The sequence below is a fragment of the Nylanderia fulva genome, unplaced genomic scaffold (assembly GCF_048542155.1).
Source record: "Nylanderia fulva isolate GAGA-0341 unplaced genomic scaffold, ASM4854215v1 Scaffold28, whole genome shotgun sequence".
In the NCBI taxonomy this organism is placed as follows: domain Eukaryota; kingdom Metazoa; phylum Arthropoda; class Insecta; order Hymenoptera; family Formicidae; genus Nylanderia; species Nylanderia fulva.
The window spans coordinates 2,470,274-2,488,911 of record NW_028190347.1 but is presented as its reverse complement, the minus strand read 5'-3'; the positions used below and the strand labels follow the sequence as shown (position 1 = coordinate 2,488,911).

At 31.6% G+C, this 18,638-nt stretch overlaps 1 protein-coding gene and 1 long non-coding RNA gene across 2 annotated transcripts in view; both read left to right on the top strand.

The window, feature by feature from the left end:
- Dgk (diacyl glycerol kinase 1) overlaps positions 1-18,638 on the top strand; it is a 91,022-nt gene that overhangs the window by 66,811 nt on the left and 5,573 nt on the right. The window contains exons 4-13 of the mRNA XM_029311162.2: positions 6,349-6,483; positions 6,816-7,026; positions 8,046-8,207; positions 13,106-13,228; positions 14,017-14,066; positions 16,149-16,223; positions 16,403-16,640; positions 16,806-17,011; positions 17,451-17,624; positions 17,936-18,224. Of these exons, the coding sequence (XP_029166995.1) occupies positions 6,349-6,483; positions 6,816-7,026; positions 8,046-8,207; positions 13,106-13,228; positions 14,017-14,066; positions 16,149-16,223; positions 16,403-16,640; positions 16,806-17,011; positions 17,451-17,624; positions 17,936-18,224 (1,663 nt within the window). The remainder of the gene's footprint in view (positions 1-6,348; positions 6,484-6,815; positions 7,027-8,045; positions 8,208-13,105; positions 13,229-14,016; positions 14,067-16,148; positions 16,224-16,402; positions 16,641-16,805; positions 17,012-17,450; positions 17,625-17,935; positions 18,225-18,638) is intronic.
- LOC146722745 (uncharacterized) lies at positions 9,213-9,588 on the top strand. Its single transcript, XR_014924966.1, has 2 exons — positions 9,213-9,383; positions 9,527-9,588. It is a non-coding gene; the product is annotated as an uncharacterized LOC146722745 (long non-coding RNA).

The following is an 18,638-nucleotide window of genomic DNA, read 5'->3' as shown; positions in this document are numbered from 1 at the left end:
CGCGGTAGATTTGCTTGCGAATTTTCGTTAATGGTGTGTTTATTTTTATTGCATAGCCTCGCCCGACATAAATAAAACCCATCAATACTCTCGTATGTTTGAACACGATCAAAGTGTACGCAATTGCCATTTTATAAATTATTCATGTAAAACGATCAATATTTCGTGTCGTAGATTCTTGAAAAATTACATGATCGATAAATAAATACCGATACGCATTTTATAAAAAGCAAATGGCTGTACAAAGCTAAACCGATTAGTTTGCTTCCTTTCTTTTCTATTAAACCTGTATACTTTTCAGCGGATTGTGAGAGCGAGAAAAATACAACTTGACATATTACGTTTCATCCATTCGATATCATACAAGATCATTTTGTAAATGATATATTTTTCTGATATTTTCATTATAAATAAATGAAATAACAATTTTTCTTAAATTTTTTTGAAAAGTTTCTTTTTTATTCTTAGATACTTGAAAGAAGTGTATTTTCTTTCAGTGAAAATTTTAGTAAATTTTTCCCTCTTTTCCTCAATTTTGACATTCTCAATATCAAATATCACAATAATTTTAATTCTCAAATTAAAATCTTATTAAAAAAGTCAAATGTATATACAATTCAATTGTCAGTCAAATATATATAAAATAAAAGTATTAAATTAATATCATATTCTTAATTACATAGAAAATAAAACAATAATTTTGAAAATAAGAATATTGTCATTTTCTCTAGTTGGAGATTTTTTTTAATTTTTAAGAGATTTACCGTTTATACAAAATTAAAATCTCAAAAAATATCTCGTACAAAATAACATCTTTATTTAATTGAAAACATACATTTATTAATATTAAACGAATAGGAGATGCGTCGATATTGTCAATTTCTCGCTTTCACCCTCTACGTTCATCGGTGACCTATTTTTCCTACGAGTTATGACGCCCTCACAATGACGTCACCGCCGCACTGACGTCACCACCACTCCCTTACGTGACCATTCAGGATGACCTCGTTTCCCTCCCTTTGAATTTCACCCTCTTCCCCCCTACACTCTATCCCTAAAGCCTAATGGCTGCCTCCTGCGCCATTCATATGAATATTCCCTCACTTAGTGGATGTGCTGTATTTCATAAAATGATTTGATATACGATTGTGTAAATGCGACGCGCTCGATATACCGCAGTTTCCTCAAAACTAATACGATTTCAGTGTGGCATTTCACATATTTCTATTGTCATATTATTTATGTTTATATATATATATATGTATAAGAAGTATAGCAGTAAAATTATAATTATCGCTATATGCATAATTAGAAACAAGTATTTGATATATAATCAAAATTGCAATAATATGTGTTCTACAGGTAATTTATTTGTATTCTACACAACACACAATCTACAATCTACAATCTATAATCTACAACTACAATCTATAAATTCGTTGCCTCAAAATTAAATAAAAATTTGTCTCACTCACCAACCAATGCACAACAGCGGCGTAGTTGATGTCTGTAACATACAAATATAAAATCTAAATTATAGCAGCGCTCAAATTAATTAATATTTCAAAAAAATATTATTTGATTTGTCGAATTTTATATTTGGTGTATAATGAACTATATATAAATATAAAATAATTTTATGAATTAAAAAAATATAACTTTTTAAATAGAAACTTCTTATAGGATTTATATAAATATTATTTGATTCGTCGAACTTTATATTTGGTGTATAATGAACTATATATAAATATAAAATAATTTTATGAATTAAAAAAATATAACTTTTTAAATAGAAACTTCTTATAGGATTTATATAAATATAATCTTTTAAAAATTTATATATAATATCTCTAAGTTTCTCTTATTTAAATTGTGCAAATAAATAACGATATTCACCTTAGAATTACTCTGCCGATGCCCGATGCCTCTGCTCAGACCTCCTCCTCCTCTCAGGTTGTCAGGGTCATCGAAGTTCGTTCACTAACACACGCGATACTTTTAACGGCACTCCCGCACTTGTACGCGCGATACTTTGAACTTTTAACGATACTTCCGCACTTATTCGCGCGATACTTTTAACGGCACTCCCGAATTTTATGTTGTCCCTGTGCAATTAATAAAATCAAACACACAAGCGCGTTCTTTAAATAAACCAAAAAAGTAAACTCTGAATCGAAATTCTTTATATGTATCTTTCTTTAATTCATACTTTAATTTACATAATAAATAAATGAAATTTGAATTGAAATTCTTTATATCTCTCTTTAATTTATACTTTAATTTATAGAATAAATAAATAAAATCTGAATTTAAATTCTTTTTATATCTTTCTTTAATTTATACTTTAATGTACACTGTATGTGCGATATGTTTTAATTATGTATAATACAGGTATCTATCAAAAGTCCAATTTAATTGTAAGTAAATTTGATCTGGATTTATTCCAGTTCATCCATTTTAGGCAACGAATTTGTTTACAATCTACAATCTACAACTACGATCTACAAATCCATTACTTTAAAATTAAATAAAAGTTCATGTCACTTACTAACACCGATGTACAACAGTAGAGTAATTGATACTCAGCTACGTTGTCTCTGTAACATACAATCATAAAATCTAAATTATAACAGCGCTCAAATTAATTACCATTTTAAAAAATTATTATTGGACGCGCTTTTATATATTTGATGTATAATAATAAAATATACAAAGTCGATCAATTAATAAAAAAAAATAGGTTGAAACTATCTTTTAAGTTGCAGACTGTTCGATAATTGAATACATTTGAACACGTGTGTTATAGCGAGATTGAAGCACAAAATAGGATTACTGTTAACAGACGCATGCATGTTAAAGGGGGACTCAGTAGTAAATCCAGATATTCCGCCGACGCGGCACAGGAAAATTCCGTGTTCGATAGAAATCAAACGAAAAAGCTATCGTCTCTTAGCTTCTTATTTTTCGTCTTTTGGTCTCTTATCAATAAAGAAATATCACTCAAAGAAGAATACGATAAGAAGAAGAAAAGAATCGCAGAGAATAATTACCACCCAGTTACTAATTAAAATCTTTGAAATCATGTCGGAGCTTAAAATGATATAACGAACATATTTAATGAAAGAAGATACGATTGCACACGAAAATTTCCAGATAATTATTATTTTATAAAACATAATAATATAATTGATTAATTTAATAAATGTTTAATTAAACGTAAATCCATAAGATTTTTGTTAAAATAAATAAATATATTTGCAAGTGCTTCTCGTTTTTAAATGTGAATTAGTTTCTGTTTTCATTATTTATTAAATAAATCATGTAAATTAATCGTTGAAAGAAAACCATGGTCTTTTCGAAGTTGACTCTTATAAAATTTAATTCAATGGTCGAAGAATTTTCATTTAATTTATCACACGATGTCACAAGCGCTACAAGGATCTTGCAAATTAGAATGGCAGAATAATTTATTGTAAGGCAAAATGTTTATAATAATAATATAGCTTATTAATAACACAGTTCACAGTTTTCTCAATTAACATCAACTTATTAATTGAAGAACATAAATATTTTTTATATAATTATCAAGAATGTTATTATTTCAAGCAGAAATGAAAATGATAGAAAGGGAAACTTTGAACTAAATTTGATAATTGATATTTTTATTCTGTCAAATATATTTGTGATTGCTATAAATTTATTTTCAACGACGTAACATAAACCGCGCCTTCTGCAACCATCCACTGCTTGTAACTTTATTGCTCATAGCGCAGGTTTAACACAGAGCAAAAAAAAGGTAAAAGGCGACGCCCTGCGTCCTTGGTCAAGAGTATTGATAAATGTCACAGTAGAGCTCTCTCAAACCTACTCAAATAAAACTCGAAACTAGGTTAGCGTTTCACAGATCTCATTTTCGGTGAAATTGCTCATTTTGCTTTCTACTCTAATTAAAAATTTTAACGATTACACATTGTAAAACGTACTCTTTAAAAGATAAAATGCTTTAATTAAGCTGATATCTTTACTGCTGTTAGTTGGCAAGCATTTCACTAGATAAAATTAACTTCTTTTTTTATATAAATGTCAGAAAATCTAACTTATTATTAAACTTTTTAATGTTATATCATTTTTTATTGTTTGCTATTAATTTTTATATTTTTTATATTTTTATAACCATACTATATGAAAGAAATAAGTCAGAAAAAATGTATCAAAAAAATCTTGTAGCTTTTATGTTCCTAATTCTAAATGATCAGATATTTGAATAATTTATGTCTTCATTTATGTCAAATTTCGCGTATCTGAATTATATACTTTTATTGCGATTGTAGCTAAATTCTTACATATATTCTTACTTTTAAAATAATCGTAATTTTTAATTTTTGTTTTATTTCTAATATTTTGCGTATTCAAATGGTTGAATAAAAAATGATCATTGATTGTTGTTAAAAGTAAGAATCTTTCAGAGTTGATAATAGACAATGATGCGTACGAATTATATGGTATTGCGTGAGTATTAATCGAGCGGAAAATCGTTGATTAAGTAGTATAAACCGCGAAATAAGCTCCTCGACTCCTACTGTTCTCGTATCGAATCACCGCAATTCCTATCCCATTCGGATTCTACAAGGTGAAGCACGTATTTATGTCAAATGAATGTTGGCTGGAAAACGGATGCATGCTTGTTGGTTGATAGACTCAATATCTATTCAGAGTCAGTCGAGCAAGCTTAATTCGAGACGAGTCAACTTTTTGACAGTTTCGAAAAAGTTGCGCAAAGCTGTGCACAAATCTTGTACAAGTTAAATGCAATGAATGTCACGTGCGATGCTATAATCCTACACTTTCTTATCTAATTTTCTACTTTATGGAACATCATTCACTTTTAATTGACTACAATTTTAAGTAAAGTGAACCGCGCAAAAATATTTCGAATTTTAAAATATATTTTCGACATTTGATATATCACTCGATATTTTTATTACAGTTATTATAGAATTATTTAAATCGCGGTTATTTAGTAATTATTTTATGATATTGCATATTTTATGATTCTATCTATTACATATGAATTTATTATATGCAGTTAAATATCATAATGAATATTTATAAATACAGAGTCTAATTACTCCATAACATAATATTTGTAATATAAATATAATTAATAAAAATTTTATAATAAATATAATTCATAATTGTGACAATTTGCAATTTTATAGTTTGCAGTTTTAATTTTCAATTATCGCGCGGTAATTTTATCTGTTATATTTAATATGAATTATTATATAAATCAATTTTTCTTAGAACAATAACGATAGTTATATAAAGACAATTGATTTGCGTTCTGTCTAATAAGTATGTTTATATATCAATAGATGTTGCCATTTAATAAAACAGAATGTTATCTAAATTCAACATCTTAATATTGCTTTTTTCAGGTATGTACAGGAGATATATATTCACTTGCAAAAGAAATATTTGATGACGAGAAAACTATTTTATATTAATATTTTATTTTATTATTGTTTATAGCCTTAATTAAATTCTTCTTAAAACAAATGTATAGTTTTGCGAATTATAGCTTCGGCGAATGCGCGTTCGCCAAATGTTTGAAAGCTTCCGGATAGTTTTCGTAGAAAAGCTTTTCATTTAAAAGACACGGCTTATGTATGCAAAATGAATTCCATGAATAGCAATTAACGGAGTATAATTAATTACATTAAATACTATCGATCTATCGAGAACATACGGAATCCAAATGCGCGTCACCGGATGTAATTGTAATTAGTCAATTTGCGAAATGCGCACCTTGCGGATTCATTGTGTCGACAGAAGCGACACGTTTGGTTGGACTTTAATCTCCCGTTGAATGAAATTCACTTGAATCGGGCAAAATCAAAATGAACACGCGAGAGAGAAAGAAAGAGATAGCTTCCGTACACCGGATTAATTAACGGCGGCTTTTCTTTTATTTAATAGTCGGGACGAAATTACTTTCTATTACTGTGACTATCGACTACTAATAAAACGGTGAGAAAGCACACAGAAATTTGATCGCTGATCCATTTAATTTTTAATTCAACAATTATTCTTAATGGTATAGCTATATTTGTCATACGTATATCTGAATAAAACCGTTTTCTTTTTATAGAGATTTATTTAAAATATATGCAATAAATTATGCAATATTTTCAGTTTTATCAGATAAATCTGTGTGTTACATCAATGATTATATGAAATTAACAATGAAATGTCAAAGTAGAGTCAGAATCACATTTTTGTGCTTAATTTAACATATTAAATTTTTCTTTTTTTTCACGAAATTCTTTATTGCATTTACTGTTTCAGGACATTGATTACGAGGGTTTCCGTAAATTCCTGAATTCGTATCTGGAGATCGATACACCGGATGAATTGTGTCGACATCTTTTCCTTTCGTTCGTCAGGAAAGACTCGCGTGGAGTGGACGGCAAAGCTTTCAAGGTACGATATTGCATTTTTAGATTGATAAAAATTGCGGCGATGTGTTACCACTACATTACGAGCCGGGGGTGTCTCGCTTATTGCTGTGAGTAACGATAAGTGGCCGCGAGCACAAATTGTGAGTGCGAAGAAAAAAAAGAATTTTCAATGAAGTAGTACTAGAGAGTAGCAGGAGGCGATAATTGCGGCTGCAATAATGTTGGGACAAAAAAACAGCGTGTCGCGCCTCGTGCGAGCTTTTAGTATAAAAAGCAGCAAGAAGAGATACTAGCGTAAACGCGAGTGTGCCAAGAATTAAAAGCTGCGTATTATCCGCGTTTCTTGCTTCCCAGGAGATGGCTGTGCTCTCCTCGACAACCGCCTGTGCTGCAATTACGTCGCACACGACTTCCAGCAGTAATGTTAATAGCACCGGCGTACCCGGTGGAACTTCCGCAGAGAGCCACAGCGGATCCACGTTAGCTGACAAAATTCACGGAATTACGGAAAAATTGCAAGCACTGGGCCATCACAGAACGGAGAGCGAGATCCGGACGCGAACCGGTAAAATATATATTTTGTGCAATTATTTTCACTCATAGTTCATTATCTTTCATGACAATTAAATTATATCAGCTCATATTACACTACGGTAATGCGAATACATTTTTTTAAGAGGAAAGTAAGCTATAAATTTATTAGCCTTGCTGCTTGTAAAATGTTAGCTAAAAATCTTTTCTTAAGCAATAAAATTAAATATATAATAGTATTATGACAAACAGCAAAATATGTTGTCAAAAAATCAAGTCATATAAAATTGTCACAATATTGATATCATTTTAATATAAATATTTTTTCTCTATTTACATCCACACAAAACTTTGCTGACTGTATTTTTATGATAAACTTCTCTTGCGATTGGATAAAATAGGTCAGTAACGGGCAAAAAGTGAGATCTCTGATAGCTTGAGTATTTTTTTTTATTTTACATCATATAGATGAATGCTATTGTTCGCCTCGAAATGGCGAATGAATAATAGTCGATCCAACCCGAAGAAGTTTTAAATGAAGACTCCCGCTAGAGCGGCATCATTCGATAAAGTAAAGTCGCTTTGATTATAAAAATCAACTTGTGATTTTTTAATGAATTTTAATGACGATGCTATAAAAAATTGATATTCTTTTAAATATACTTAAACCATATTTTACGCATATATATTTTTCATCCTTGAATATTTTCAGAGATTAAAAATATATATGCATGTGATAATAAAAAGTAAAAGTATTTATATATGTGTATATTAGAAAGAAACAAAGGAGAATTATTTTTGCAATTGAATTCTCTTATTTAAAACAAAGTGTGGAAAATCAGCCTCCTATAAATATATTTCTCAGAAGACAAAGTATAGTTTCCCCGAGCGCATTAGATGTGCGGACAATCGAGTAATGAATATTTAGCCAATGAATCTTTCAAAGCACCACAGGGAGGCCTCGCAATATATAGAAGCAAGATCAACTTGCGGAACCGATCGATCATGTTGTTTGTTTTTCTTGTGTTTCACGCAATCACATGAACGATTCAGGAAGCGTGCATCCAATGTTGACGGTCACCCATACATCGTACAGCTGTTACGATGTGTTAGAGAAGAAGAGCACAGATAGCAGCCCAAGTCACAGCCAAATGTCGCGAAATTCGTCCAGGAAGTCGAACAATTCCCTCCTCGTCAACAACGGGAAATTGGAAGGTAGGCGCAACCGAGATCCCTGCTGAATCCAAATGCAAATGGTACATTGAGCAAAACTGTTCGATGTACCTTGTTCGCAAATGCGGACTCATGTGTTTCGCCCTTGAGATTATTACAAACGTCTGCTTTAAGCTTCACACACATTCAGTCCCTGATATTATGTACGTTAATTGTTTCGTTTTCCATCCATCCTTCATTCATTAACTCGGAAATTATTTCTCACTAAAGACTAATCCGAACGTGATTCTCTTTTTAACGAGCTTTCGCTCGCTTCCTTAAGTATAATCTATCCAGTTTTTCTCTCTCTCTCTCTCTCTCTCTCTTCTTACTTTAACTTTTGAGAAGCTTTTATATTCAGAAGCTCTCTCGATGAAGAATCGCTTTTTCGCGATCGAAAAGCTCCTCCTGAATATCTTGCATTAAAGTTATTCGAGTTGTATGGCTTTATATGAATACTAGATTAAAGGATGGTAGATCATCTCTCTTGAAAGATTCCTTTTCCCACGTACGTGAACTTGCATATCCGTGAAATTCGGTGCACGAATTCATTTTTGCTTGAAGAGATCGCATTACAGCAGTATGACAAAGGGTCCATTTCGGTCGCCATCGATCTTACAGTGACGCGTTACTCTCAAACAAAGCCTGAGATCGTAAATACCGGGTGAATTACGGGCTTAGAGAGACGTGACATCTCTTTCAAAAGTGTACTTCACCATATCGAGGCGACAGTCAACGTAATCGAAAAAATACGACCACAATACCGTGAGGACATATACCATCCTTTATATCGTTTTTATGATATCGACGCAGCCATCTCTCTGCTTCATTATGCGTTTCCGTGAATTTTTCTACGGATATTTTCTTTTTATGTGATTTTTATCCATATATAGATAATATTATGATACGTTTTATTCGATGTTGAATAATTTTGAAAATTTGAGAAATATTTGAAAATGCGTATGTTTTGTTGTAGAAAATGTGTTATCGTTTCGATAATTAATTTGGTGGGATGAGTTTCACGTAAAATACGGTAATTTTCATTGGCGAATGAATCCGAACGGCGCGGTGATCGGCAACTTTCCAGCTCGCATGACATGTAAAACGCAATCAATTCAAATTACTCACGCGAGACATCAACACACTGTGTTTATATCTACTCTAAATGAAGACGCGTCGGTAAGTGACGGAAATAATCGTGCTTATGTTATGGATTTAAGGGAAATGTTTATTCACGTTTCTGCGCGCGATTGCCGCACATAAACTCGCGCCTTTCCGGTGGTAGAGGAAATGGATATTGCTATTTTAAATTCTGATTTTAGACGACAATATCTACGTACGCCGTGAGACGAGGGATGCGTTGATCTTCACGAAATGTCATGACGTACGGGAAGGCTGTGTATATGCGATTGAGAAAATCCGATCCGGTTCTATTTCCGGGTGTGTTTGAAGAACGAGTCTGATCTTATCGTCTTCTCGTGAAACACGTGCGCTTCTACATCAAATACATATCGTCAGAAGTGATGAAATGCCAAGTTAAAACCTTCTCTGCCCGTCTTTTGGTATACGTGACTCGTGAAAAATGAAAGGGAAATATCAAATATATATGATCTGAAAATATACAATATTTATAGAAAGTTATGATGAATCAAAGTTCTGACAGCGTTACAGTGCTCCATTTTAAAGTTGCTAAGCTCAGCTCAGCTTCATACTCAATATTTTTTACGAATCAAAAGATGAATACTCGCCCTCGGGTGCTTTTCTTCATAATAAAACGAAGAGTCATAAAGTGCATCATGTATATGAGAAATGTGAAACTAGAAAAATAGAATAGAAAAATTATTCCTACTGTGATGCGTATGGAAATTTGATTCATTCGAAACATCTGCTTCTATTTTCTTCTATTTTATACTATTTCTCTCTTTCTCTTATAGGTGTATCAATTATATGTTATATGTATTTATATATGTATGTATAAATTTCTTTTTAAGAACTCTGACAGTTACGTCCTAGTTTAAATACACGGAAAGCCTAAAAAAAGGCTTCTAAAAAGATCGGAGCTAATATTGACATTTTATATTCCTATATAGTTAATGAACTTCTACCGCTAATGAGCTACCATATCGATCGCAGATGGCACCGAGGCAGCGCGCGTTTCGGATTATTCGCGTGACATATGTACGCGCGAGTTTGCGTAGTGCGTGTACGCGTGCCGGTGCCACCGAAATAGCTATATATATCGGTATATCATCCGGTATAAGTGACGTCACGAATGCGCGAGGGAATGATACCAGTTTCTTGACGGAGGCCACACTCTCAGTGACTCTCGTGTCGTAAGAGAAGCAACAAGTGCTTTTCTCAAACTAAATCATTAATTGCATCGAGGCATCTCGATTGCATCGAGATTGCAATTCGATAATCGAGTCATTATATACTCGATTTCGATTAAACGTCGCGGTCACAAAAAGATTAGATTAATCCGACTCGTAATCGAGAACACTTTTCCTCATTTGTCGCTTCTATTGTTAGTAGTGGTAAAAAAGAAAATGGTGCAGTTACCAAATGTGTCAGGCGTGAAGTTAAAAGAAGGTGAGATAGAACGTTTCGTGATCTTCGAAAATCTAATACATACAATAAATTTTCTACAAAAATTTCAATAAAGTTTGCAATCTTGAAAAAAATTCATTTTGATCTTTATTGTTTTAATTATATATTTAATGAATATTTTAAATATAAAAACTTTGAGAGAAAAAAAAAGATCTTTATAATATATTTATAATCAAGATAAATGTGACCGTAAAAGACAAGAAGAAATTTACATAATTCGCTTTAACTTAATTAATCGAAAAATTAATGACAAGTTTTATAATCGAGAGCTTTAGCTTAATTCTAATAAAAATAAGTGTTCTCTCCCTCGCATTCTTTTTTAATTTATATATGCGATAATTATGTCAATTCATTATGTGAAATCAACTCAACCAAATAATCAACGCATTATTACCGTCTGCAACAAATAATTAGTCTAATTTTTATTGAATTTGCTTAAAAATTCCTTGTGACAGTTATGAATTTTCATTAACGGAAAATAATACTAAATAGTAACTATTGTATAGTTGTAAAATTATTTGCAATTTAGTTTTAACAAAATTTTTACTATCTATATAAAAAACAAAAATTCTTCACCGCGCAAAGTTCAGATTAATATAAATATTGTCATAGAAAAATTATATATAGAATGATAATAGAATAATCTAATAGATTTATTCTCTCTCTTCTAAAACCTTCAGCAATATTGTACAGTGATTAATCGCTATGTCTGCAATCGATCAACACATCGCATTGTTAAATGATTTATATATATATATTTTTTTAGATATCATTACCGATGCTTTTTTGCGGTTCTCACTTGGAACAAATTGGATTGTTCGAACGTGAAAAAAATATACGTCCTGCATGGTTAAAGCGCGTGACTGCGTTAGCTCGCGCGACGCATCGTCTCGTGCAAAAGTTTATTTTTAACTTGCTCATCGTCCCGCAAAATTTATTACTTCTGTAGGATGCGATATTGTCTAAAAATAAGAACAGAGAAGTCGAATCATCCAGATTATATGACCATTCTTCTAAATTAATCGAAATATCATATCTTAATAATAGGACATATTTTTTTGAATACACGCGAATTATGGATCTCTCGAAACTAAGAGAAAATATAGATATATTTTTATAATAATAATAATATCAAATAATATCGACCATTAATGAATTTTGTCTCAAGGCAAAATTAATGCTTAATTAATTATTATCGAATTAACACGTAAGTATATAACTTATTGTTAGTATCCATAATGAAATGCAAAGAACAAATAAAGAAAATAATAAAGAAATGCAAAATACATATCTTATATCGATTGTCGCAAGTTAAACATAAAGATTTCATATTTTTTATTTAAAATCTGGATTCGTTGAAATTATAGTGTTCAATCACTGCACAGATCGAATCTCGAAATCATTCGCACCACACATAAGAATACATTTTTTTACGGCAATCCAATCGATGTAGAACCGCATTGAAATCATGCAAAACTAAACATAACGAGATATAAATAGACAATCCAGAAATACGGACTAGACGTCGTTGACCTCTGTCTCTCTCGCGGGTCGCAGCTATACTCTAACAATCTATTATAATAAATCCAATTCGTCGCTTATATATTGATAGCTGCGCTGCCTTGCTCAAAGCAACAGGTTCTCTTTAGACTTTTAGGTACAATTATTCAAGTCCGTTTATCTAAAAATACGACTCAAACGTCTTGCCGAAATTGCCCTGGATTTTTCGTTCCGATTTAACGTTCAAATGAATCGTGAATTTTCCTTGAAATACGGGACAGATCAATGGTATCGTAAGTCTGGCCAGTTTCCTTTTACCTGACGTCTTGATGCTTTAACACATGAATATATAGCGACTCTTCCGCGAAATGCAACGTCAAAGAAAATCCCGGTTAAAATTGCATTTAACCGAAGAGAAGCAATACTCATTTCTGTGAATAATTTAATAATATTCTTATAAATTAAAATATATGTATTATTAAAAAATTGTAGAAATATGTAGTTAGGATTCCGCTGTAAATTAATAGTAATTGATATAACTATTATTATATCTAATAATATAATTGTTTGATATCTTGCATATATATATATATATATATATATATATATATATATATATATGTGTGTATCTCGGGATATAATATATGCGCTTTAGAATATTTAGATATGAATTTATGAATTGCAAAGTGTTATTTTATAGCTAGTATTAAATTATCTTGTATTTTATTGACCGACAGGTATAAGCTGTCTAGCGTGATATCAACTCGAGTTGAAAATCAATTTCTGTTTTGCAGAGATGAGGCATCTTGTCAGAAAGCAGAGCACAATAGATGTCCAATCCGTTAAAGTCAGTCTCAAAGACATCGTTTGTTACCTCTCTCTCTTGGAAGCCGGCAGACCGGAGGATAAACTGGAATGTACGTAATTGCCACAAAGACAACGATCATCTTGAAATTTATGAAACATCGCGAGCTTTCGTCCCGAATAATTCATTATCAGAAGATCAACGATACTTTGATATAGGTGCGCGTTGTTTTTCTATGATCGAGACTAAAAAGCTGTAATAATTACGGAATTATTTCTTGAATAATCAGAAAGCACGTCTAGGTAAATCAACAGAACTCGGTTTGTTTTTAGAAGAACTTCATTGAAGTTCTTCATTTCACATGCATGCGCACATTAAATAGCAAAAAAATAGTTTCGCGAAGTGTATAATATCATCACGACTATCTTCAAACTTGAACATTCAACATTTAATCTTCCTATAAAAATTTAATTCTTTCTTTTCTTGAATAATCGCGGAAGATATTACATTTTTCCGATATATACACCTTCGAAAAGATAGAGAAAGATCTAGTTTGTAATATACTCGTATAAAAATAATAATGTATTAAAAGATTTCGAAAAATTTAGAAAAAAAACTTTTTTCGTATATATAATTTTTTTAAACAAAAATATTTTAAAAAATGCAACTTTTTTTATATTAATCGAACATTTGGTCTTTGGGAAAAAAAATAAAAATTTATAAAAGAAAATACGCAGGAATGATAAACACAAAATTTACGAGAAGACTCGCGTGTCGGCAGTCATTCTCGATTTTCTGCCACAGTTGTTACAAGTCTATCCCGCTTGAACTTGTAGTGCAGCAACTTGTTGCACGGCAATTTTGGCTTGCGTTAACTCAGTGATGCTTTCTTTTTTTCAGTCATGTTCCGGCTATATGATACGGATGGGAACGGTGTCCTTGACACGAACGTGAGTAAAGAGTGGTCGTTATCTGTTAACGCGAATGCATCACGATGACACGCGCGTGTAATGCAACGTTTAACAATGTCGCTTATGCATAAAGTGAAAATATTTGTTAATTGTCACATAATAATATTGTCGTAGAAATCGAATGTCACGTCATCGCGCAATATTAAAATAATTATACAAACAATGAATAAATATAACGCATGATAAAAATATTACCGCTTATTTGTAAAATAATTTTGATTCCAATTTAGAGATATCGCGATAAAACTGACTTTTCCTCGGTGAAAATAGATTGACCTTTGACTGCTTAAATAACAATAGCAGTATAGAATAGCTTTAGTTGTGATATTAATAGAAGAGATAAATACTTGTTCCATACTCTCTGTTGGCCGCACCCATAATAGGCACGTCAATTGACATGTACCCTCTGCGATCCGTTACAACGTGAATTATGTGGAATGAGTATAATTTCCGTCGTTTTAGTGATGCGCATCATTGACCTCTTGTCAATTGAGAGATCAGAAAACTATATGGATGAATTGACGAATGTTATTATGTGTGTGTAACAATAGAATTGACCCGTTAATATTATTTAATTACATTTACAATCTATCAAGAATTATTTAAAATATAATCGACATAAAAATTGTACATATAACTTCGGCAATGTAATATTACACAATGCTCCTCAATTTTTTTTTAATTGACGAAATACCAATAAATAAACATTATCAATTAATTTAAAAATTATGTAATATAAAATTTATTTTATTATGCTATTTTTATTTAAAATAATTATTAAGATAAATAAATTTTTTTAAATAATATTATAAAATTTGCAGAATACTTATAAAAAATTCATCGTTTCACAGAGGATTTTGATTTTATAATACCGTAATATAATCTCGAGAGAATCAAATAAACATTTTACATATGAAATTGATTATACCGTCAAGTATTCAATGCATTCGTCATTCAAACTTGAGGGATTAGATACGCGTGCAATTGGCGCATATATATGTATACTATATATATAGCAGAAACGCAATTTACGCATCGACATGAAATTGCGGCCGAGAAGGATCTCGGGAAAACGACCAGTCGTCGTCGCCGCATAATGAGTTCCACGTTGAATAAATCATTCATATCACGGTTGTACAAATTGTGCGTCGCATTGATAAATATTCACGGCACCTCGATAGCGGAGTCGTGAAAAAAGTAGACGTTAATAAAAGCGCGGCGAAGCCGCTGCTTTCATTCGGATCTGTTCAGCTAGAGAAAATAAGCCAAAGAGAGCCAAAAAGAGATATGAGCTTTTAATCAAAGATATATTAAAACCGCACGTGTAATTCTTGATATATATGAAATGTCTTTTGAAGAAGGAAAAATGATTGATATTATGAATGATATCGAAATTAACAGAATAAATAGAATAATATTCTCATTTTGAAGGATGATCGATATCGCGGCTTATATATGTATATTTTTTTAATAAGCTCGATATGGCGTTTGGTAGTTTAATAAGACTATAAATTACATATACGCGAGACAAATGTCGATGTATATAACACGTAATGTCAATAAAAAAATGTTGTAAAATCAATTTCTCACTCACCGATACGTGCAGTAGCTCAGTCGTAGCAGCATATTGATCTGAAAACAAAATATTCAAATTATGTATATACATATATGTGTATGTGTATACATAGGGTATTTTGAAAATCTGGAAACGATCTAATATCTCATGAACAAAGCAGTTTAGAAAAAAGTTTTTATTTTGCATACCTCACAGTTGCCCCGCTGTTGCCCGATGCCTTCCCGGGCCTCCTCCTCCTCTCTTGGTAGCACTCATGACACTCGCGAAAACGTGAATAATTACGATCGCCCGACACTTTACACGGCACTCCCGACGCGCGAAACATTACACGGCACTCCCGACACGACGCGTGAATCGCACTGTGTATCGCAGTACTACCTGTAACAAATAAAATACATATTAAAAAAATTGTACAACACACACTGTCAATGCAACGATTCTTATTTATTACATTGTTATTAATAATATTATAATTGTGTTTTTAGGAGATGGACTGCATCGTCAATCAAATGATGAATGTCGCGGAATATCTCGGCTGGGATGTTTCAGAATTGAAACCGGTAAGTAAAAAAAGAGACCGCTTTTGCGGAAATTTCTGAAGACTGGACGATCACCTCCCTATAAATAATCCAATGAATTCTTTATTCTGAGAAGATATCAACAAAGTTATAAGAAATTTGTCAGAGCTGCCGCAATCGGAATACGGGATCAATACGTGGGAAATAAAACTTTATTCCAGATCCTGCAGGATATGATGATAGAGATTGATTATGACGCAGATGGTACAGTCTCATTGGAAGAATGGAAACGAGGTGGTCTTACGACAATTCCTCTTTTGGTTCTTCTGGGTCTGGATTCTCATGTGAAAGAGGATGGAAATCATCTCTGGAGGTTGAAGCATTTCAGCAAACCGGCATATTGCAATCTTTGTTTAAATATGCTGGTTGGCCTTGGCAAGAAAGGACTTTGTTGCGTTTGTGAGTATAAGAAGTCCCTAAAATTGTTGAAATGAAATCATGAGAGAAATGTAATCAATATCTCTAAAAATAAAATTCAAGTATGTGTTTTGTGCGCGCAATGCAAAAAACTAACAAACGTATCTATAATTAATTAGTCATTAAAGTCCTCTTTTTTGGATTCAGTTTGTAAATACACGGTACACGAGCGATGTGTGCAAAGAGCGCCTGCCTCCTGTATAGCCACTTATGTCAAGAGCAAAAAGACATCTCAGACAATGGTTCATCATTGGGTTGAAGGTAATTGCCATGGAAAATGTTCCAAGTGCAAAAAGACGATCAAAAGTTACAACGGCATCACCGGTTTACACTGTAGATGGTGCCAATTAACCGTGAGTATAATCAAAGTGATACTAACACAGAATACAGTATCGTCGGCATCTATCATGTATTATTTTAATTAATTATATTCATTATCCAACATTAAGATATTGTATATTTGTGACAATATAAAAAATAAAAGAACACTATAAATATATAACTCAAGATTTACTAATAAAACAAAATATATATATATATATATATAAATTTATTGATTAAAAAGGAAATATAAGACTGTGCATTTAATTATATATCATATTATCTTTTTTATATCTTCTTTAGAAAATTCTTTCATATATAATTAAATAATTAAATAATGCAAATATAAAAATATTTAACTTAAATATCCATTAGAATGTTAAGTATGAGATTTTTATTAATTAAAGCAATAATGCGTGAGAGCCGATAATACCTATAATCTATATGGATATTTCCATGGGAATGTTGCAGTTGCATAATAGATGCGCATCGCAAGTACGAGCGGAATGTACGCTTGGCGAGCATGCGGTACATATCCTTCCACCTACAGCGATTTGTCCCGTTGTGCTTGATAGGCAAAGATCGTTATCGAGGGATAGCAAACGAGGTAGCAAACACGGTCAGGATAGTTCATCGGTTAGTTCCGTAAGTGCAATATAATGATCTGCGCATATTAATTGTCTTTTATCATTACATGTCCTTCTCTCGTAAAGGAAATAAGATGTATATATGAAATACTTTTGTTTTCTCTACTTATATGTTTAAAATTATTTGCAGAACCTATATAATTTGTTAAACTCTTTTGTAAAAAATACTTGAATTTTAAAGTACAACAAAATTTTTCATTAATAAAATGTATTATTTGGACAAAGTAATATTAAGAAAAAAGTGCTTTAAAAAATCACGAAATTCAGTCATTCCCTGTAACTTACGAGTAAATGCAATGGATTTAACAGGGTGGTTTCCTAAGCTGCGGTAGTTCGAATCAACAACCAGCTATGTCCTTTCAAATTACACCACCGGAAGACACAACGCCGCTCTTGGTATTCATAAATCCAAAATCGGGTGGCCGACAAGGAGAAAGAATGCTACGAAAATTTCAATACATTCTAAACCCTCGACAGGTCCATAATCTAGCGATTGGTGGACCTATGCAGGGTTTGCAACTGTTCAAGGATGTCGAAAATTTTAATGTGATCTGTTGCGGCGGTGATGGAACGGTCGGCTGGGTTTTAGAAACGATGGGTATGCATTTTTATTGTGACTAATTTTAATTACTATTAGTATATAATATTTAATTATTATGTTATTTAATATCTTTTATTATTTTATAAGAAATATCATTTTTTTTAAATATTTGTTTTACTAAATACTATTTTATTTAAGTTATTTAATTAAATTTAAAAAAAATACGGATGAATAAATAAAAAGGCTATTGAAATTTGTAGTTAAAACACGTATTAAAAATGCAAATAAAAGCAGTGCTTTTTAATAAATTAAGTAATATAATATACTAGAGATATTAATTGCAGAATTAAATCCAGTAATAAATTATAGAGTTTTGTCGAATATATATATATATATATTAAAAATGAAATATTTATAATAGACATCGATTAACCGATTACGAAAAATAAGTTTATTTCGATGCTGCCTCAA